This window comes from Corvus kubaryi, unplaced genomic scaffold (genome assembly GCF_017639235.1).
Source record: "Corvus kubaryi isolate FWS band 111438036 unplaced genomic scaffold, C.kubaryi_AGA036_p1.0 74, whole genome shotgun sequence".
NCBI lineage: Eukaryota > Metazoa > Chordata > Aves > Passeriformes > Corvidae > Corvus > Corvus kubaryi.
The window spans coordinates 18,374,682-18,396,990 of NW_024582061.1; the positions used below are offsets into that span (position 1 = coordinate 18,374,682).

Genomic DNA, 22,309 nt, shown 5'->3' on the forward strand with positions numbered 1-22,309 from the left:
GATCCAGATCATCAGCTGGGGGTGTGTGTGGTTGAAGGTCTGAGTGTTCTGCCCACGCAGAGTATTTTTTTATGATATAAAATTACTTCTGGAAAAGGGATTTAGAGAATTTCTTCTATATCAGTATATATGACATCTTCAAATTTAGGGCACCTTCCTAGGGAGACTTTGGTTGACATCCTTATCTGAAGTCAGGCATTTAGGATTTGAGGACCCAGTGCTTTAACTACTGGGTTTAACTAGTGGGCTTTTCTCGAGAGGAAAAGAAGACCTTGGTGACTGAACAGAGGAGGGCAGTGAAGAGAGCAGAGGATATATGCATCCAAAAGACTGTGAATAATGATGTAGAAGAATGGACATGAATTGTAAAAGGCTCTGTCTCCAAAAAGCATCGCCTTCTCTTGAGCTCTGAGAAGTGTCTGAAAACACTTGCCATCTCACACCTTGTAAAATTTGAGCCTAGTGTGTGACCATTATCTTTTAGAAATGGTCAGCAGCTGAGCCCAAATTCCTCGTGTGCCTTATAGTACCATGTGGGCATAGAAAAACAGCCAGCACTGGAGTGCATTGCCTGGTTTTCACTCAAGTGAAAGATATTGATGCAGATAGCAGTAGTTACTCTATTTCTAAGAGGTATCATGTTAAAGAGCTTGTTAATACCCTCCTACCTCCTTGCCATCCCTTAGGCAACCAGCATGGGCAGCAAGTATAAATAAGTAAGGATATGCAAAGGGCGAAATTTCATTCCAGCTCAGGGCATGTTCTGTGATGCAACGAATAAGCACTTAGAGGGAAGGCTGGGATGGAAATCTGCAGTGCTCCTTCCCAGAGCTGGAGATAATTGTTAAAGGCAGACAGAGTCGGGGTGTGGATGGAGCTGAGTGGGACTGCACGAGTGGGAGAAAAACATGCCTGACTGACTCTGGCAACGGTAGGGGGTGCCTATTCTGGCAGCAGGTGGGTGAGTGTGTGGGCTGCAGTGAAAGTGTGGTGAAGATGCATGATTGAATTATTAGTTTGTTATGCATGTGGCTGAGGCAGTTGGGGGTAGGAAGGTGGTCAGTGGAGCAGACTTCTCCTGTCCTTCTGGTCATGGTGCGAAGAAAATACTGAAGTCAGTATTTTGATTGGACTGTGAATCTAGAACTAGACTCCCAGTGAGCAGCAGCTTAGCACTGAATCCACCTTTTCAGCTCCCTGGGACATGACAGCATCCTAATTCCCTCTTGGGCTTTGCGGACCAGTTTTCAGCTATTGTAAATTGCTGCAAGGCAACAAATCCATTTACATCTGGGTAATAGAAAATATAAATTTTGTGCCATCTTTCTTGTCCATCCATCTGTCTTACTTTGCCACCCTTTCTGCTTTGTCTTCGTTAGCTCTCCCTGGCTGTCACTTGAAGCTAAAACCAACTTTCTGGTTTCCCCCATTGGTTCTTCCTTTCAGATATGGTTAGCAGTGATCCTGGATTCTGGGCCATGTACGACTGTGCAAAGAAGCTGCACTGTGCCTTGGGGAGAGGGAAGGCAGGGCTAGCCAATATATGATGAGAAGCACCTAGAAACCAGGGTATAAACCAGTCAGAAAGCAGTGGGGATAGCTCTGAGCATGCATGCCCAAAGGACTGGTGGTGACCAGACTCAGAGCTACACAGAGGGGAGTCTGGGGATTAGGGTCCTCTCCTCACCTGTAGGGGATTCTCCTTTTGCCCCCTGCTGTGTCTGAGGCTGCTGTGCTGGACCATGGGAGCTAAAGGCTGTGCCACCCTCAGTCTCTTGAATCACAGAGGTTGTAGGGGGAGAGCCTCTAGCACCAAGGTGAGGAAAGCTGAAAGCTTAGGGAGTAATGAAGAGAAATATATACGGGGAAGATGTGGGTGTTCCCACCCTGCATGTGCTTCCTACATGAATTGTGTCTTCTCTTCAGTTTGCAGTGACTGGCTGTGTGCTTGCTCAGGGGCTGGAGATGGCTGGCATCAAGAAAGCTGCCCTCATCCCTGAAGCTGGAGAGGTTGATGATTTCTGGGCTAGGACCAGTTTTGTTCTCAGTTAAGCACTCCTCTGTGCAGAGCTCTTCTCTTTAGTCTATGGTTTGGGTATCTGCTCCTCTTTCAAACTGTGGGAGGCTGATGGGGTGTGTGGTGCGTGTTTCTGCTGTGTGTATGTGAAGAAAACACCGCACCCAAATTGGCTTCTGAGCAGCAAAAGGCTCTAGGGCAGGAAAAGCGATGATACTAACCTTGTGCATTCTTTAGCTGTTGGTTTTCTTTTACTGAATGAATATCACATGTCCTTCCTTCCTGCATCATCCCCCCACCCCTCCCCCTGCTTTGGGCTTTACATCAGCCTCCTTAATAAGAAGTGCTCTGTTTTTAGTCTTAAGTGAGTGCCGAGCCCTTTGCTGCAAGGCTTACTGTTGCCTAAAGGTCTCATCTGAAATATCTAACTGGATCTTCTGGCATGCTGCACACCCCTGAAGAGCCAGCCCTATCTGAGCTACCCTGCGTTGTGCATGGGGACTCACAGCCCTCTCCCACCCCACCTCCACTCCTTCTATTCCATATCATCAGCAATGACTGGGAGATAGGAGTAAAAAGCAAACTCTCCTGGGTTGTGGTTTATAATAAATTTCTTCAGGGAGTCAGCTGCCATACTGACAACTCTGGAAGAACCTCACAAAAAATCGTGGGTAAGAGGACCCTGTTATTAAAGGAAATTGTCAAGGAGACCTCTGCTAAGCTTCACTCAGGACTGCCATGAGCATAGTGGGAAAATGTGTCCCTGTCAAGTGGCACTGATCTGAGCCCACACCAAGAGGTGCATCCTTTCTCTCACCTATGTGCCCCCCACTCCATGGTGATACCTTTTGCAGGGTGCTCATGTATTCACATGTATTTCCTAGTCCGTCAGCTGCCTCCACCTTTATATTTGAGAGTTTGTTGATATTTCTTCCATCTCAGTACTAATTTCTTGAGACTTCCTTGCTTGACCCTACCATGCCTTCTTCAATATTACAAGAGCAAATAGTGTTTCCTGAGGTAAAATATGTGAAAGGCAAAAGACTAAAAGGAGAAGACAATGCCTAATTAAAATATGGAATAGCTGGAATATTATGACAAATAGCTTAAAAAGAAACCAGAATGGATTAGCTAGCTTTCTGAGGACTAACCCCGGCTATTACACAGGGCTTTACAGGAGCAATAAAAGCTCATGTATCAGTTCTGCAGAGACAGGAAGTTCATTTGCGCAGGGATAGGAGGGAATTGCAGATGCTTTCATAGCTCCGTTCCAGGTTGGGAATCCTCAGTCACCATTGTCATCGCTACTGATGAAACTGATGCACAGGGCAGGGCTCCGAGGTGGAGAAAGGCTCATCTTTAAACGACTCAGCCTGGCCCCGTGCTTACCACTCACCCTTTCATCCCTCTGTTTTCTACCGTGTGTCCTGGTGCAAGGAAAGGAACCGCAGCTCCCTTTCCAATGTCTTCATCGGTGTTCCTTCATTCTTACAGCTGTGCACTTGAGCTGCTTCTGCCATGGGTCCCTCTGCCTACGCCTAGGGCTACCTCTTCCCAGAAGTGGTGGGAGAGCAGATACAGTGGTCAGGGACCCCAGCAGGGAGCTGTCACCCATTGAGGCTCTGTGGAAAGGAGACTCCAAAAGCAGGGAAGTTCCCTGCAGTACCTAAAACATGTCTGCTTAGCTCAACTGCCCAGGCACATTGGCTCCGAAGTGCTGAGCTAGAAAACTTAGAAAAACTAATCCTTGCTCATGAAGTGTTTTATATTTCACTATACTTCTATCCCAGATCCAAAGGTTCCCCATGCCACAACACTCCACCTCTCTATCCAACCATTCTACAGTCACATTTTTTGCCCTTTACTCTTTCCTCTCTTGCTTGAACCTTCTTCCTACTCTTAACCCATCAAGCCTAACTGCAGGATGCTTTAGTGTTTTTGTTCAGTTGTTTTTTAGTATGCTATTTGTTAGAGTAACTGAAAAGACCTATTGCTTCTTTTTTGAAGATGGAGCTAAAAAACTCTCTGTGTCTGTCATTTGGCTGTGTAAGAGTGGGTGACTGTGACATGAAACAATAGGTGACAAGTAAGGTAATGATCATAGTTTGATGTTTGGTTGCTTCATTGTAAAATGGATGGGGAAAGATTACCTAAGCTGGCCCTCTTTTGAGTGGAGGGCTGTGCCAGGTCACCTGCAGAGGTGCTTTCTAACCTGAATTTCTCTGTGACTGTTAAAATCTTGTTTGCTGTCGTGATATTTGCATCCTGAGGTGTGTTTTTATTTGCTTCTCTCACAGGGCATGGCATGGTGGGACTGGACAGTATCTGGAATATTGTTGTCTAGGCACAGAAATCCAATCAAGTGTTTCTTCTTTCATGGCCTAAACAAATCTTATTTTGCAGGAGAGCAAAAAATGACAATTTGAAGAGCTCATCTGTAGAACTGTTTTGCCAATCAAGGGCTGCAATAACAAAGAGGGTCAAAGCCTTTACAATTTCAGAGAGCTAAATGAAGGCTTGCAGCTGGAAGTGGAACTACAAAGCTGAAACTGGACCTATATGTGAATTTTGAAGTACAGTTCCCCTTTTTCCTGTCCAAATGGCTCCCTTTGCAAATCTCTGTAGGCTGCATTAGGTCTTCTTAGTCTCTGAACTGCCCATCATAGCACCTCAGCTTCTTCCTAGAAACTCATATTTCTCACATGACTTTTCCCATGTCAGAATAAAATGAATTGAAGGGGGACAAGAAGGCAACTTCAGTGTTCCTAATAATTTAATGTTCTCATTCCAAGACACTGTGATTAGCCACAAGAGCTTCAATTCTGGCTTTCTATAAAAACTCTGAGAAGGATTTTCAGGGATATCAAACAGTTTGAATTTTTTAGACATTAAGAAAGCAGGGTTAAGAAACCCTATTTTGAATGACTGGCTACTTGATGTGCCATGGCAATTGACCCTCTGGAGGCTCTGCAAGCCTAGCTTGCCTCTGATGTCCCTTCTCATCTACCCCTGTCAGAACTGCTCCGGAAGGACTGAGTCTGGGATTGACAGATGACATTTGCAAGTTGAGAGGCCAGGGATGCTCAGAACATTATTCCAGGGCCCACTCCACTAAGCTGTGTCCCTGCACAACCTCAGCTGTGTAAACTTCCTCTTTTTCAGTCACTGACTACTGGTCTTGGTGGCAATGTTTGTGCGTGGGATCCAAGAGTCATGAGGTCCCTACCCCAGCTCTCAGGGTTCTCCATGACCTGCCCAACAGACCCCAAAGAAACCTGCAGCTTTGCCACCCTCTCTCAAGCTGTTTTCTATCACTCTTATCATCTGTGGCTCTTTGGTAGCCAGCTGAGGCAGCATGTTTTGGAGTGGGTCAGCCTCCCCTCTTTCACAGGAGCTATTGGAAGAGCTGACTGCAAACAGATTTTCACTGCCCCAATGTGGACTGATGTCAAACAGTGCCCAATGAGAACTGACAAGCTGACAGACCCAATCCATCAGTGGAGGATGAGGGAGGGGGGAAGAGAACATCTCTTGCGCACGCCTTCAAGACACACAGAGCAATTTCACAGATGGGCCAGCAAAGCTGCTGTAAGTGATACGAGTCCATATTTAATAGCCTGTCCATTTCCCTGGAGGCAGGTGCAGGTGCAAGGGATACAGTGATAAAAAGTTCAGTGCCAGGCACAAAGTAGCCAATAGGAGTCTGGCTTCCAGGGGCAGGCTCCTGTTTGGTACTGCCACTGATGAGTCAATAAGTGGGGGTGAGCTGGCTAGGAGCCCTCGCTGAGCTCAGAAGTAGAAGGTCTCTGAAACAGACTTCAGGCCACAAGAAATAAATCTGTCCCGTTTGGACTTGTGCATCCAGTGTTGCAGAGCATTCCTGAAGAGTAATTGCAGCAGTGAAGTCAGAAAGAAAATACTTGATATTGGTTCCTTTTATTGGTACACGGTTATTGTTGTATGCACAGTGGGCTCTGGGCTGTGCACTGTCCTCTCTTCACCTTGTCTGAGGCTAAGATGCAGCTTTGCTGCCCTTTGAGTAGGGATCACAGTGTTTTCTCATCTAGTGGGACCCCCCCATGCCTTTCTCCTGCCCATAGGGCATGGTACTTTGTCCAGGCTCCAAATCAGACTACATCTCACAAAAATGACCCAGACTTGAACTCATCTGGGCCTACTAGCTTTCCCCAATAGCATCCCCATACTGGCCTACGGAATGACTCCCAACACCTTACTTCAAGATTTCAAAGGGGCCCTGCCTGAATAGAAACTCCTCTTGCGAGGTCACCTGCTTGAAATTGGTCCCAACTGAACAGACTTGCCAGGGACTTCTCGATACAGACCATAGAATCATAGAATGGTTTGTATTCAAAGGGATCTTAAAAATTACCTAGTTCTAACCCACCTGCTATGAGCAGGGACACCTTCCTTTAGACCAGGTTCTCAAAGTCCCATCCAGCCTGGCCTTGAACACTTGCAGGGATGGAGCATCTCACAACTTCTCTGGGCAACCCATTACAGTGCCTCACCTCCCTCACAGTGAAGAATTTCTTCCTTATATCTAATTTAAACCTACTCTCTTTCAGTTTGAAGCCATTCCCCCTTGCACTATCGTTCCATGCCCTTATAAAAAATCCCTCTCCAGCTCTCTTGTAGTCCCTTTAGGTACTGGAAGGTGCTGTAAGGTCTCACTGGAGTCTTCTCTTCCCCAGTCTGAACAACCCAAACTCAAGCTGTCTTCATAAGAGTGGTGCTCTTCCCTTCTGATCATCTTGGTGGCTCTCCTCTGGACTTGCTCCAACAGATCTATGCCCTCGTTGTGCTGGGGACCCCAGAGCTGGATGCAGCACTCCAGGTGGGGTCCCACCAGAGCAGAGCAGAGCAGAGCAGAGGGAGAGAATCAACTCCCTCACCCTGCTGGCCACACTGCTTTTGAAGCAGCCCAGGATATGGTTGGCTTTCTGTGCTGGAAATGCACATTGCCAGGTCATGTTGAGCTTCTTGTCAAATCTTGTCAGATCTGGAAATCAGCACTGAGTTGGATTTGATTTATTGGTTGTTTCACAATCGAAGTCCATGTGAAAAACTAATCCTGTGCTGTCTCTTTTCTGCATTGACTTCTTTACTGCTTAAGCCTGTAACAGGTCATTTTTGTAATTTCCTTTTTCTTCCTCCAACTGGTTTTAGGTCCCAGCAACAGTTGAAGTAAGAGTCTGACCCATTAGTGATTTTTCAGTAATTTTCAGCCTGATGCTGAGATTATGAAGGCCTTATTGTAGTATATTTGTATCAGACACACAGGAAGTAATGAATCTGAGAAGAGTCGGTCATCTATTCTTCCCTCATCAGGAAAGTTGGGAAAAGTTCTGCTACTGTACATGCTCATTTTCTTTGTCCCATATAATGTGACTAGATAATCTTAGAAGTGGTCTGGAGGCCTTGGCTTGGGCTCCAATCTCAATAATAAGCAGAGCAGTGCAGATGAATCACTTGGTGCTCCAGCAGAGCTGTGACTGGGCTCAGAGCACTAGGACAAGGATTTTTTCTTCTGCTGGAGCATTGTCTGCAGGCTGGTTGTTTTATTTCATCAGTGCAGATCATTTAGAGAGATGAATGATCAGAGCATAGAGCACTTTGGGATCCCCAGCTCTGGAATAAATGTGGGAAAACCAAGCTGCTATTACAATAAAAAAGCTACTTCTTTGGTGCTATACTATCAGTAGTAATCCAAACACATAACTTAAAAGCATACAAACCAGGCCCTTTCTGTTTGGTCCATGTCCTTTTCTGTGATGAGGTGGAAACTGGCATCTCCTTGCCTTATAACTGCCTGATTTGCAATCTCTCTTTCCCTCTTCCCCCACCCTCACAGCAGCCTGTCCTCATACTACTGATTCATTGTGCAATCAGATGGATGATAACAGATGCTTCAGGAGAAGGGAATCTTCCTCCACAATTTGCTTAGCCAGTTGTGTGGTTGGAGTAGGAGTCAATTCCTTCCTGCCGTCTGCAGCCGTCTGCAGCCTAAAACGACTCATCCATCCCTTGCCATGCTAGGGGTACAGCTATAAATACTAGCACAGGTTCATAGAATTTGCCAGCCCCTTTTAAGTTCTTTCTCCAAACTCTGTGTTTGACCATTTCTTATGGCACTAAAAGGCTTCTGATAAAACACAGTGTGCAAAGGGGTGTGAATGGTTGTTCATTTCACCGAGTTGCCTGCCCTCCAAGTGTTACAGATGAGGGTTAGAAGGCAGAATTAACTTATTTTCACTGTGTACTTCGTTTCCATTAACAGAATCTCCTCTAATTTTTCACTTGTGGCATCTGTCATGTTTTAGAGATAGGTTGGGACATACGCTGTACTGAGTGGGACAGACACAGTTGAAAGGGACCTGGCCTTGTGCAAATGTGAACCCGACAACGGCCCTTCTCTTTCCTTGGTAGCTAAGTTTGCAGGGAAGTAACATTTCCATCTTGATTTCAGTGATTAGGAGTGACATCCTCTTTCTACAGCCATCTGGGGTGTGAAAACAAATACATCTGCGTGGTCCAAATCAATCCAGAAAGGTGGAAAGAAAACCAAGGGCTATCAGAAAAATTAATCCCTCTTTGCCTCGCTGCTTTTCTCCTGCTCTGGTTGTTTCATTTGCTGATTTGTATTTCCTCCCACTCTTCAGCTGGGCCAAATTTGGCTCTGTCTGGTGGAGGCAAGGGCAGAAGCAGTGTCAAGGCTGTTGGGGAAGGGGGAGAAGAGTGGGACCAAGGTTCTTGGGGTTGAGGTAGCCTCAGGGCTGACAAGGTGACTCCCCCAGCACCTCCCAGGCCCCACTCCAAGTCCATTTCTAGGATCCTGACTGACTTTGGCAGTTGGCTGCTGATGGAAGAGGGTTTCCATGGCAATATACCAGTGCTGCTTGCTCCCTCCTCAGCACTCTGCCTCCCATTCCCTCCCTCTCCCTCTCCTCACCCCCCTCCCCAGCCCTCCTGTTTCTCAAGCCTGTTGCCATGGAAAAGTCATAATCCACAAAGAATTTCAGATCCCCCCACACCCATTGGGGTTTGGGTTTCTGGTTTGGTTTTTTTTTATGGGTTTTTTTCAACGTTTGCTCTTCAGTTTAATGTGTGGGTAGGGAAGGCTGCACCTGCCTCTTTGAATGCTTGTGCCTGGGCAAGAAGGAGGTCGTTATCTTGGAACTGGAAGTCCTCCTGGAGGGAGGGTGGTGTGAAGCTCTGGATGGGACCTCCAGCTACTGGGCACCCCATCAAGGTTATGGCTTTGAGAAGTGCTTACGTGACATTGGAGTTTGTGACCAGTTTTTTGAAGCAACTGTGTTGTTTAGCATCTGGAGTCTGAATCAATGATGTATAAGCACCCAAGACACATTGGAGAAAAAGGAGGAGTGAGAGATTTCTGAAAGGTGCCTCCTTTTGAGGCAGCTTTTTCTGAAGTGATTTTAGTGACTGCTGCCAACAGAAAAGGGTGCAGACAACTCATATGCTGCCACAATATGTGCATAGCAAGAGCTGTGGGAATGATGCAGCTGAAGGTACTGAATGAGACCAGAACTAGAGCCCACGTTATTCCACCTGGTACTTATGCTAATTCCCAAGCTTTCAGGGTATGTTCACAATCTATCAGGACTTGTGTATGAGATTTGTGGGTTATGTTTTAGTTCGTTAGCTTTATTACCAATTAAAGGTGAAAATAGTTAAATATCTGAGAGCTGGTTGAACTGGAGGGAGCTGTGGTATGGTAATAGATGTGGAGATTGACCCTCTGATGCACTTTCCATGGAACTGTTCTGGTCTCACTCCTGGGACACTTGTTTCCATCCATTCTGTGTTCAGACTTCCCACAGTGGACACTGTGGGCTGGAGTGCTCAGATGCTTGCTGGAAAACCATGTTCACAGTATTTCTAGGACCAAGGAGTCCTGCAAGTCTCCTGAGCAAAGAAATATTCTTGTCAGATTTCCCACTCTGACTTTCAGAAGGGAGAAGGAAAAAGGTTCAGATAACATATCCCAAATTTGGACCTTGTACTTATTTCAGACCTCCTGAGAGTCTTTTATTGGATGCAATGTTAGTATCATGCCTGAGGCTTCTTTAAAGTGACCTTTTCTCAGAGAAGAAGAGAAGTAATTCAAGATCAAATGCAACTCTAGAATAAAATGGCACATTTATTTCACTGGAGATGAAGCTACATGGGCTGAAGTTGACTCTTTTCTTGCTCAGGAAACACTGAGGATGCACGCTCTAGTTCATTTTTATAAGATGCTTACATTCAGGTGGCCTGCTGCAGTCTCCTTATCTACTCATTGTTGTTACCTCTCCCCATTTTCTGTGTGTGCCAGGCGTCTGAGTCACTTGCTTCTTGCCTGACCTCAGATGCCATAGTAGTCATGGAGTCTAACCTGGACATGTGGAACAGGGGATGGAGTATAACACTGAGTCTTTTCAGACTGTTGGAAAAACTACTGGTTTACAAAACCATAAAGTCACAGTGCTAGGTCATTGTAGAGCCTCTTCTTTTGGATGAATCCTTGGAAGGTGATGTATTTCCAGCTGCCACAGAATGTGTCTGCTGCACAGAAAGCAAAAGGCCTGATCTCTCAGCAGTGCTTGCAAAAAGCCTGATCTGTCAGCAGAACTCTCCCTTTTTCCTTGGCAATATGCCTTTACCCTGTTCTAGACAAACATAATTTCTTCAGTCCCATGCCCTGGGTTGTTTGTTTACTTCCATCTTCAACCTCTTTTCCAACACAGCTGAGGAAGAAGCCTGAGAAGTTGCAGTGGCATGTTGGGCATCTGTGAGGTGGACCCCATCTCTGTGTTTCACAGAGGCTTCTGAACATTTAGCAGCAATTGGGAAAATTATTTATTCACTACCAATCTGGTCTAGGAGTCGAATTATTGACCAGAACGCAAATATTTCCCTTCTTTTTGCACCTGTCAGGCCTCAGGGATGGATCCCAAAAGATTTTCCAGAACACTATATGAGAATGTAGGAGTGCACTGATCATATCAGCAAACACAGTCACCCTTCTTGTGCTTAGCAAGACTTTGTGTAGCCCCAGATCCCTCGCTCTCTTTTACCAAAAGGAAGAGAGAGAGAGAGGCATGTGAGTGGATTTAACAGAGCCTGGACTACAAACTACATTGCAAAACACTCTACAAAGTTAATAATACAAGGCACAAGTCGGATATGATATAAATGATGTAAATGTGTGAACTCTGAGTAGGACTTTGGCAGTGTTCCCAGCCGTGTTCAAAATGTACCCATGATATTTCTATCTCCCATATTGGGAACCCACTAGAGACAGGCATAAAAGACTTAGGTTGGGTTTATTATCCATATTTATCATTCATTTCAGAATAGCATCTTCCTCCCACACTGATCCATCCTCAAGGCACTACATATGCACCCAGCTCAAAGCAGGATTCTTCACACCCTGGCTTTGGGGCAAGAGTTGAGAATGGTGAGATAGGCTTGAAGTGTGTGTTGGGAAACCCAAAATAGATGGTGCAAGGGAATATGGACTCTGTAGCTATACAGGTGGAATTAATGGAAGCAGTTTGCAAGCTGTCAGGACATGGGATTTTGGGGCAGAAAGGAGGCATGCCTGAGGGTAGGAATCCATGTGAAAAACTAGAATGAAATTCTTGGTGTTTATCTCTTTTATATTTTCCCACTGTTTGAAAAAGGGATGATGTCAGTGAAAGAAGAGCACAGAGGTGTTATTGCTGTGACTTGGGTGGGTATAAGCAAAGGCTGAGGATTTGCAGGGTCATTTTTGAGCTAGGACCTGAGGTCCAGGGTGCACCCAAATGGGGACATCTTGACTTTCAGAGCCTTGTTGTCACAGTCAGAGCAGAGAAAGGGTCAGTCGTGCAGTTGAGCTGTCTGCAGTGAAGGCAGCAGTGTAACAGCAGTGGCTGTGCTGGAAGTACTGGTGAAAGTGGCGGATGCCAACAGAGAGCCAAAGGGAAGGATGGCAGAGATGGCAGACTGGGTGGAGAAGCAGCCACACGGGGAAGGTGCTGCTGGTGAGGAGGCTACTAATTGCACCGAGTGTTGTTGGAGTGCTAGCTACAAGTGAGGACAAGGATGACTAATTACGGACCGGATTGTGAAGAGGAAGAGGAGGCAGGCTCGAGGAGGAGTGGTGAGGTCTGTGATTATGGCACTTTGCAATGAAGAAGATGCTGATCAGTGTGTGACTACAAGGGTTTCAGCTCTGGTATTAACCAAAGCCGTGTTTTTCGCATGTGCCAGCTTGTGGCTTTCTTGCTTCTCCTTCTATCTTACTCCTCTCCTTCTATCTTACTCTTCATTTTATTTGCTACTGCAGCATTTTCCCTCTTTGCATGTACTGTGGAGAGAAATGCGTTAAGGGTTTCATGTAGAAAAAAAAAAAGGAATTAAGAAATCTTAATTTAGACACTACCCCACTGGTGATGCATCCTATGCCCCTTGTCAGACAAATGCTAGATGGGAGGCCTTCTTGGAAAGAAAGAGGTTTTCCTAATGCTGCAAGGAAAAAAAAACCACAAGAAAGCTTAAAGAAAAGGGAGAAATAAAAAAAATGAACCCTAATCATTCTGAGACTTACCTCAGCCCAAGGAAGGGTTAATGCTTTAAATGCAATGTAATTTCAGCGGCACTGAAGAACACGTTTCCATGGAAACATCAACCCACAGAGGGAGAGAAAGAGGGAGAAAGGAGAGGGAACAGCAGCAGAGGGAGAGTGGCTCCTCTGGCAAAGGAAGAGCAACCTCCAGACCCTCCCTTCCCAGTTACAGACAGGAGTGATTATTTGTTTACTTTTTGAATTGAATTCCCCTTGGAGATGTGATAGGGAAGAAAGTGATAGGGTGCCAGCTTGGCCGAATGGCTACAGACCCAAGAAAATGCAGTCACACTTTTTGGAGTGAGTCTCCTTGCAGGCGTGACTCTGCTCCTGCCAGCACTGTGAATTCATTGCCCCTTACAAATGTGTGAATGCTTTCAACGCTTGATAAACTTGAATAACCCCAAAATCGCTAGTGGTTTCACCTTGGGTCAAAAAAGTTGAGTTAGTTTGCTGTTTCTGAGAATATAATAAAAGGATTTATTTCAGTCTCTCCAACTGGTTTAGCCTTGCCTGGCTTTTGTCAGTGAGAGGGACCCTTCTGGCAGATTTGAGTGGTTTTCCACAAGCAAAAATATTCTGAAAGCTCTATAGGAAAACTGATGTGTTCACTTGTTTGCTGGTCTTGACTCTCAGGACAGAAACTGGATTGAACTCTGGGTAAATAGCAAGATGCCCTGATGGCTGACTCGGCATCAGCATACCAGCCACCTTCAGAAGACCAAAGAGGTTGTTGATATGCACATCTGCTTGGCCAGTTTTTTTAAGCTGTGGTCCACAGCCACATGAGAGATTTCAAGGGGATGTACAAAAATTATTAAGAAAAATAGGGCTGCTGTCAGCAGGATTAAATTCACTGCATAGGGACAGGAGTTCAACTGGAATATTTTTTTACAGCTCTTCAAATTGACAGAGCTTGAAAGACATCATCCTGAGTGAAAAATCACTGAAGAGCCTCATTTGACTTCTGTTCTGTGACTGCTTCTGCTATCAATGATTGTATGACTATGCCTTAAGACAGATAAACAGATCTGAAGGACATCTCCTAACCTTTCAGTATTTGCCTTATTCTAGTGGTATGGCTTTCATCAGTGACCTGTTAGTTGGTGCCAAGACATAATTATGACCCATTGTAGGCTGTTCAGACAAATGTAATTTTCCATGCTTTTACAGCCCCATGTAAGCTGATTTTTAGTCCTTTCAAATGGGAGAAATACCTTGAAAACCAGTTTTGCTTTGGAGAATAGTGATATGGTATCTGTACCTAATGAATAAGGAAGGATGTAAAGGTGTAGCAATAAAAAAACAATACCTTAAAAAAGTAATTGGCAGGAATATAATAACTCTGTAAAGCTTCCCAGCTTGATCCAATTTTGGACTGAACATTTAGTTTTTATTTTATCCAGTGACTGTAACAATTCTGACCTTAAAGCTAATTTTCTATTAGCTATGTTCTGTTACTTAAAGGTTTGGTGAGTCAGTTCAGAAGTATATTTGTTTTTATCAAAACTTTTCTGGCTAAAAAAACCTTTCTGAGAATAGACTGATTTCCTATGACATTAATAGATATTTCCAGCTTTAACTAGAGTATGCTCTTAAAACACTTCTCCTTATTTCTGTTTTATTTCCAGTGGGGCCAGAAGATGTAGAGGTATATTCCCTAGCTACTTAGGACTGTGTCATTTTCCCAGGGGAAAAAAAAAAGGACAAAAAAGATATGAATTTAGAAGAAATCAGTATTTGTAAATCAAGTATTTTGGGTTTAAAAAGGAATATTTTGACATGGAAATCCTATATGCTGTCTCTTGTGATTAGGAGCATGGGAATTTTATATTCCTATTTCTCCTTCACGAAACTTGAACTAAATCTTCAGTGGTATTCCTTCCCCTTTTGAGGTGATGCTGTTCCTTGTAGGATTCTTTCCATGTGGCACATCACAGATATGTTTTAATTGGAACTCTTGTCCACAAAAGAAAGGGCGGGAGGTGTCACACAACAGACCTGACTCTGTGGGAGTATGATGGTACCAGAAGCTTCATCTTCTGTCCGAAGTTACTACAGTTTTCAGATCTTATGTTTCTTTTTCTTTCTAACAAAATGTTGACCTCTTCATGAGAAAATGTTGTGGCCACATTCTTATCCCTCTTTCCCATTTAAAAAGTGGTTTTGCCAGATAATTTTTCATGGCTCTGGCATTTGTGAAAATAGGTTAGTCAGGATGTCTGTGAGAAAAAATTGTCTTTGGTTGAGTTTTCAAGATAATGCTGTGACCAGCATAGCACACGGGACAAAATGAAGATTTATCTTGCTCTTTTTCCCATTAACAGGTTACCTCACCCTATTGTATATTTGTGTATCCTACAAGTCACATGCAGTCTGGCTTTGGTACTATCAGCAGCACCCTGGCAGAGTGAGTGTGAGATGCCACTAGGCCTGAATGGCTCATCTTTCCCCATTTGTACAGAAGGCAGTGACTGCGTAGGATGAAAAGCAAATGGGAGATAAGGTCCTGGATGACATTATGTACATGGAGGAAAAATTTATTGTGAAAACTCTGAAGCTCACTGGACAAGCAACCTTCCACCTAGGTGTCATTACCGTCATGTCTGCCCCAGATTGGAGCTGACCCCATGTTCTCTTTTGAGAGGTAATTTGGTGACCCTGCACAATGACTCCCCCACCCTGTCTGCTTCCTGATGGATACCTGTGAGGCAAAACCCTGTACTGCGGTGATGAGTCTCCTCTTACATTCTCAGGAGGGAGGCTTGGGGCTGCACACACTGTGGAAAGTGAGCTTTGCTTCTCGTTCTCAGGAATGGTCCCGTCTCATTAGGATCAAGCAATGTGTGTAGGAGAGCAGCCCTGCCATTGCTGTGGCTCCCTGCGTCCTCCAAGGATAGATATATCCTCAGTCCCTAGGAACTGTCAGCTCAGTCTTTCTGAAATTACAAATTCATGGTAGATAAATAGAAGAAATGGGAAACAAAGTGGAAGTACCATTTTTTTTAAGATTAAGAGAGGGATTGATGGAAAATATTCATCCTTCCACTGTACATAGACGCTTTCCCTTGGAAGTCTCAGCACACATACACATTGTTTTCAGAGCAACTCTGCTAAATATGTTGGAGGAACAGCAAGGACAGTTCAGTAGAAACTTGTTTTCCACCAGAAATGGTTATTTCAAGAGGTCAGGGTCAAACACCAAAAAAATTCATCTTCCTGGAGGTGAGGGGCCAATCTCAGTGGATTGAACGGTATCACTCTGTTGATGTCACATGAATATCTCTGATTTATTCCAGCCCAGTAGCTGCCCTCTTGTTTTCTAAAAAGGTATGGACGGCAGAGACAAACCAAATTAATCGCTTATATCTCTGTTGTCTTTTAGCCTGAGGGATATTTCCTAATCTAGATGATCTCCTAACCTTTTTGCTTAATGAAAACAATCTTGAGCTCTGGGCATTTCTCTAAGGCTACTGGTAAGATTGATTCCTAGAAGTAATTTAGGCTGTAGTCTGGGAAGATTTTCTAGTGGAGGATGCCTGCACAATTTGGAATTTGGTAGCACTCTTTTCTACACTTTCTTTCTTGTGGTGCATCTTCCCATATTCAGTGGTACCACTGACAGTGAAAGAGAAAGAAACAAATGCAAAAGAGTGAGATACCATTCCTTTAAGATTTAATTTTCCTAGTCAGTGATTGCTTCTATTTTTTTTTTTTCTAACTTGTTTTGGTTTTGTTCTTCATTATAGCTTCTTGTTACATAAAATCAGCTGCAGTCATGCCCCTTGCATGGAATCCTTTTGCTCTAAATTGTACCTGACACCAAACAGATGTTACAGATACAGCCAGATGTGCCTGCCTTTCACAGCTCCACAAGCCACTGGCAGCACAGCAATGCGAGGGACAGCGCAGGGCAGTGAGCAATGGGAGAACCTCTGAAAGAACCTCAGCCGGGATCAGGACCAGCCATAGTGAAATTTGATCAAAGGCCCAGGCAGATTGATTTGATCAAAGGCTCACCATTTTGGGGGGTAAGCAATTGGGTTTGAAATCCTGTGGAGCCTGTGTTACCTCAAGAGACCTCATGCACACACATCTGGGTCTGGATGGCTCTTGTGTGCGAGTTGGCTGTGCTCTGAGTCAGAGGCAGCCACAGATATTTTGAACAGTGGTATGGAGAAATAATATCTGTATTATTTTAAGCTTTCCATGGGTTTGGACAATGGAGGTGTAAGAAATGAAAGGGATCTATTGTGGTTTCCTCATTAGAAAAATCAACACTATTTCAGTCACTCAGATGAAGGTATTAACAGCATAGTTAGTGCTGGTTAAGTCTTTCATCTGTCAATCACTTGCCCCTTGAAGGTCAGAATTCCCATTTGTAGATAAGTGTACTGGTCCTAGACTCCCTTTTCCCTGTCCTTTGAGTCCACCCATCTTTTTGTCTGTCCATCCTTGTCCAGGAGCAGGTGTGAGGGATGGGCAGGACCCTGCTGCAGGGCTGGATTGATGTACTCTGGCCCTGTTGTTTGCATCAGGTGAGGCTGGGTAGGTCTTGCTGGTGCTGAGAGAGGGAACATGGTTTGGAGCTGTGGGCACTTCTACTGAGATGCAGTAACATGCTTTATTTTTTGCTCCTTCCTGGGCATGAAGCGGGTCTGTTCCCTGATACCTCAGACTGGTGGATTTTTAACACTGTCTCTAGGGGTGAAAAAAGGCTATTTCACCGTGCAGATTCTGTGGGGTAAAGGCCTTTCACTACTTTCATCTCACTGCTGTTATAAGTGGCCTCAGTGTTTCCCATTACAGTGAGATTCCAGACAGGATGATGGTGGTTTGCATCCCCATCTCTTTATCCTGCATCACATTCCACCTGCCTTTTACCCTGCAAAGGTAAAAGGTATCTCACAGCTTTTCTTCCCCCACTCTCCACCTACACCCTGTTTTTCCCTTGTGTGCTGGGCTGCTGAGATGACTCCCCAGTGCTGACTGTGGAGAGGCTGTTTTATTTATATGGTCTGTCTTATTCAGGGAAGCGATCGATGTAAGGATAATCACACCATTTCAGACAAGCTGCTTGTCTCACTGAAGCATAATAAACACTGACAGGACACAGGGAGTGTGTGTGTTTGTGTGTGTGTGCTGCACACATGTGAGGCAGGGGGTGTGATGGAGTCAACCGATGCCATGTCCAAATTTGCCCATCCGGTCAGCAGGCTCAGGAGGAGCTGATTCCAAGCAAGGCACTGGAGGCAGAAGTAGGAGTGGCTAGTGCTGATTTCAAATGCATCTCCTTCACATCTGTCTCTGGGGTAGAAAAAATTTGGTTAGCCCTTTCTATGTTCCCTCAAGCTCCTTGAGCCCACCACATTTGCGTCTCCAGGCTTTCTCCATCACTGGCTGAAACCATTTAAAATGTCATCATCTCTCTGCTGGTCCTAAATTGGCCATCTGATGTGTTTTTAATGCTCTGTTTGCTATGCCAACCAGCCTTTAAAACACTCTCCTTTAACTTGCAGGGCTGACAGCCTTACATCTAGGATGGGTGATGTTACCTCAGAGCCCAGGATGGGGACTTAGGTCCCCCTGGGTCTAATTTGCTTCATGCCCAAGGGCACGTCCCTTTGTTCCTGACTGCTTGTCCATACCACAGGGCTCACGATGTCAGCCTGTTTCCACAGGCTGTGTATGTTTTGCTCTCACCCCTCTGAGTCTGGGCATTGCATCTGGCTGGCGAAGGGCTCAACCCTTCTGTGCTTGCATCAAGTAGTTCCAGAAATTCCCACATAAGCAAAATCTTTTGCTGAAAGGTGCTTCTAGCAACTTAAATTAAATTGCCTGTGTCTGCCCCCACTGTGCCCCCTTTCTCTTTCCCTAACTCTCTCCATCTTGGAGTCCCAAACATGCAGGGATTAAGATTTTTACAGGCACAGTTTCCTCCTGGTTTACCTCACCTGCATGCACAACCTGCTGCCCTCGTGTTGTGCCCCTGTTACAGCTGGTGGCTCAGCTCAGCCATGTCAGGGAGCCTCTCAGCCCCCTGCTTGCCTGTTTAGGGACTGGAGTGTGTGTAGGCTGCAGGGAGGAAACAAATCCCCCTGCCCAGAGCAGGCAGCAGTGGTGCTGGTGTACCAGGGCAGCAGTGCTGCTGAAGGGGATGACTGCTGCTGCAGTAATGATGGAGGGCAGAGCCACTCGAGTGTGGCTGCCTTGCAGCATGCTGCTGACTCGGCCTGCCGGGGAGTCCTTCAAGCCCTGATGCTTTGTCACATAGGCTCAGTGCACCCGAGCAAGCCCCGAAGCTCCCTGTGAGCTGCTCTCACCCTGCATCTCTGTGTTAGGTGGCAGGATCCAGTGAGGTATGGGAGAACAGGGAAAGCTGGGGGGGATGCCACTTCTTCTGCGCTTCTCCTGAAAACTTTTGTAAACATATTGCTAATGGGTTGGAGAGAAAACACTCTGAAGAGTTATTTTGCCAAATTTGGAGACTAATTTCAGTCATTAAGGTGTGAAGCAAGGGATTTTAGTGCTGCTTTAAGTGTAAATCTCAAGGCGTCTCCAAGGATCGGAGTCGTTGATGATCCTGCCTTGATTATTATTAGAGGTTCTAATCTTTCCAGTGAAAATGAACATAAATGACACCCTCTTGTCCCATATCTGTTGCTGATTCATGTGAACTCTTCTTGTCAGGCTGTGCAAGGGAGATTCCTTTAGTGGAATCATTCTTGGGTGTGAGAGGAAAGGGTTGAGAAATGTTCAATATTGGTGTTTGTTTAATTAGATGTTGGCATTACTTACTCATTACTGACATATAAAGCTGCAACTCCCATCACGCTAATGGCATCCTCATCTTCTTGGAGCCTTTCTTTGTCTTTCCTCAGGTGGCCAGTGCAGAGAAGTCATGAACTTGTGATCTTGGTCCACTGGAAGATCCCTCCCACCACCAGAGCCTTAACTAAGTCTTATAGGGTGCACATACCTGGCAGTGGTCCTTGCCTGACATTCTTCAGTACCAGAAAAATTCACACAGCTGGGAAAAAAGTGCCAGAAAAAGATCATGTGTGGTCCTGACATGGGATGTTTTATGCCATTACAATCAATAGCGTGGCTAAGATTTTCCAGGTGGAGGATGTTTTGGGGTTCTCTCAATGTTTGGGTTCCAAATGGCTTTGGTTTTTGGAAAATAACCAATAGTCTGCCTTTGAAAATTGTCCTGTTGCAGATGTTTCATGCTGGGTTCCCTTATGGCTGTGTTTCCAACGCTGAACATGTCCCTTGAAGGTCACAACATGGCGCAAGTGTGGAATTTCCTTTAGAAATAAACATAATTGCTGATTGCACTTGGCAATGGGGAGTTAGGAGATAATTTGGTTGATTAATGAAGTTAGAACAAAAAAGTTTGAAAAAGGAAGAAACTAAAATCATGACTTGCTTTTTCATTTGTTGAAGAAGTTTCCCTGATACAATGCTTTCATTAGATTGGCAGGGAGGTCTCTTTGTGCAGATAGTAGGAAAGCGTGAACCCACTGAAAGAACATTTTTTTTTCCTCTTATTTATTTTCTTGAAATTGGTTCAAATTGAGTTCAGAAGGGATAAATTGAAGCTGAATATTAGGAAATGTTTCCTGATGTCATGGTGTAATAGAGCAGAAGAACCACTCATGTCTGTAATAGAAATGTTGCTTGTGTAATTTATAGAACTGTGCAAAGTAGGGGAGTGCAGAGTCCAGGGGCTAGCCCTGCAGGCAGCTTGGTCACCTCTGCCTCTCATGGTGATGTGACGCTACTGGTGCCAGAGCGGATTTACAAAGGTAAAATCTACTTCATGCAACAGGATTGTGAATTGAAGTGAAATATATGAACAGGGGAAACTGTCAGAGTGCCACAGAGATGTCATATAAACCACTGAACTGTGAAATGTGTATTTACCTCCTCTTCCCTACAGTGTATTTCTAGATGGTCTGACAGTTAAGAAAACAATAGACCTGATTCTTATTTAGAGCAACACCATTTTAACATGTTTTCACAATGCAGCAAGGCCTTGAAATTGAGTGTAGCTGTAATCTCAGTCCACTTAAAGCTCTTCCCTTTTCCAGAGCTGAGTAAGGAGGCTTTAGGATAAATGAGGTTGAAGCCCGGACTGTTTAACTGTCCATTTGTACAGCTGACATGAGATGCCCCAGCAGGGAGTGCCTTCTGCAGAAGTGATGGGGCCTTTCCAGACAAAGAGAATCGCTGATGTTGGCTGCAGGGCTGATCACCCTTTAGTTTGATCTTACTGGGTGTAAGGCTCGACTCTGTCCCTAAGAAAAAGGACTTTCACTGGGCTCTTTCCACATCATTATTCCGGTTCCTAAACTCCTTCATGAGATCATTCTGGGTCCCATGAGGTGTGCTGGCTCTGATAGGGATACAGCTTCTTGCAGGTATGCTTCTCCTGCCTCTTCTCTCCACTGCTTCCCTAGTCATTGCCTCAATATTTGGGCTGGGGGGAGGCTGTCTCCTTTGCTTCACCTGTAGGTCATCACTGTTCTCCAATGGCATGCAAAATCTCCTTTGGAGACTGAGCAAAGTGTAGGCTGTGGAGCGTGTTTACACAGCTGATTGCTATGGATCCCTCTGCCCTTTGAGGTAGGGGAAAACCAGGGACTGTGGGCATATATGTGTGTGACTCTCAGACGTGCTTTCAGGATTTCATTGAGAGTCAACCCAGTACATCCTTCCCTATCTCAGTCACAAAATGGGGGCAATTGCCCTGCCTTGCCTGATTGTCCCCATTCCTGGAGTAATTGTCCTGTTTTTCTAACTCCTTTCCTCTTAGATTTTCCATTGTTTGCACTGTGCTCCTACCCTCCTGATGTGAACTGAAGAGGGAAGGCAGGCTCTCGTTTTGGATTTGGTTTCCAAGCATTAATGTTCTCCTTGCTCTCTTCTCTCTCCTGCAGGTACCTGATCAATGTCACCTTTGAAGGCAGGAATTTGTCGTTCAGTGAGGATGGATACCAGATGCATCCCAAGCTGGTGATCATCCTTTTGACCAAGGAGAGGAAGTGGGAGAGGGTAGGATATGTTTGGTAATTCTCAAACTGCATGAGGGAAGAAGATGGGGGAAGGCTCCAGGCAAATGATCCCCCCCACCTTTCTGTACTTCTTGTCAAGGGCTGGCAATCTGCTTCTTGTATCCCAGACCACTGGTATCTCCAATGCCCAGGCTGCTGTCTTCTCCATGCAGGATGCCATTACAGTCTTCCATTAGCATGCATAAAAAATTCATCAGCTTCCTTTCTGCAACTCTGAACGTAAGTTTTCCAGCCTTTCAGAGAAGAGACCTCCTCTGTGCCATGAGTTTCAATGGCTGAGACAAAAATATTTCTCTGTATGGCTTGGTGGCAGTGAAGTTCTGTATGCTAAATGGCTGTGATTGAGCTACAGCCACACTTAGTAATTTATGACAGAGTTAATTGTGCCTGATATATCTGGCCAGGGTCCCTTGCAATTGGATGGTGCATTAAGCAGGATGTGAACGTGAGATCATATTGAGTTGTTCAAAGATCCAAATTTGCATATTTTGGAATAATTTGCATGTAACCCAAAGCACCATTTTAGAAATGGTGTGAATTTCTGAGTTAGTGGGAAGTTTTGGTTCATTTCACCTCCCA

The 22,309-nt window shown here is 45.0% G+C and overlaps 1 protein-coding gene across 4 annotated transcripts in view; it reads left to right on the forward strand.

Moving 5' to 3' along the window:
- Positions 1 to 22,309, forward strand: part of GRIN2B (glutamate ionotropic receptor NMDA type subunit 2B) — a 241,102-nt gene that overhangs the window by 123,531 nt on the left and 95,262 nt on the right. For all 4 annotated transcript variants that reach the window (XM_042050518.1, XM_042050517.1, XM_042050519.1 and 1 more), the window contains exon 5: positions 21,596 to 21,710. In XM_042050518.1, the coding sequence (XP_041906452.1) occupies positions 21,596 to 21,710 (115 nt within the window). The remainder of the gene's footprint in view (positions 1 to 21,595; positions 21,711 to 22,309) is intronic.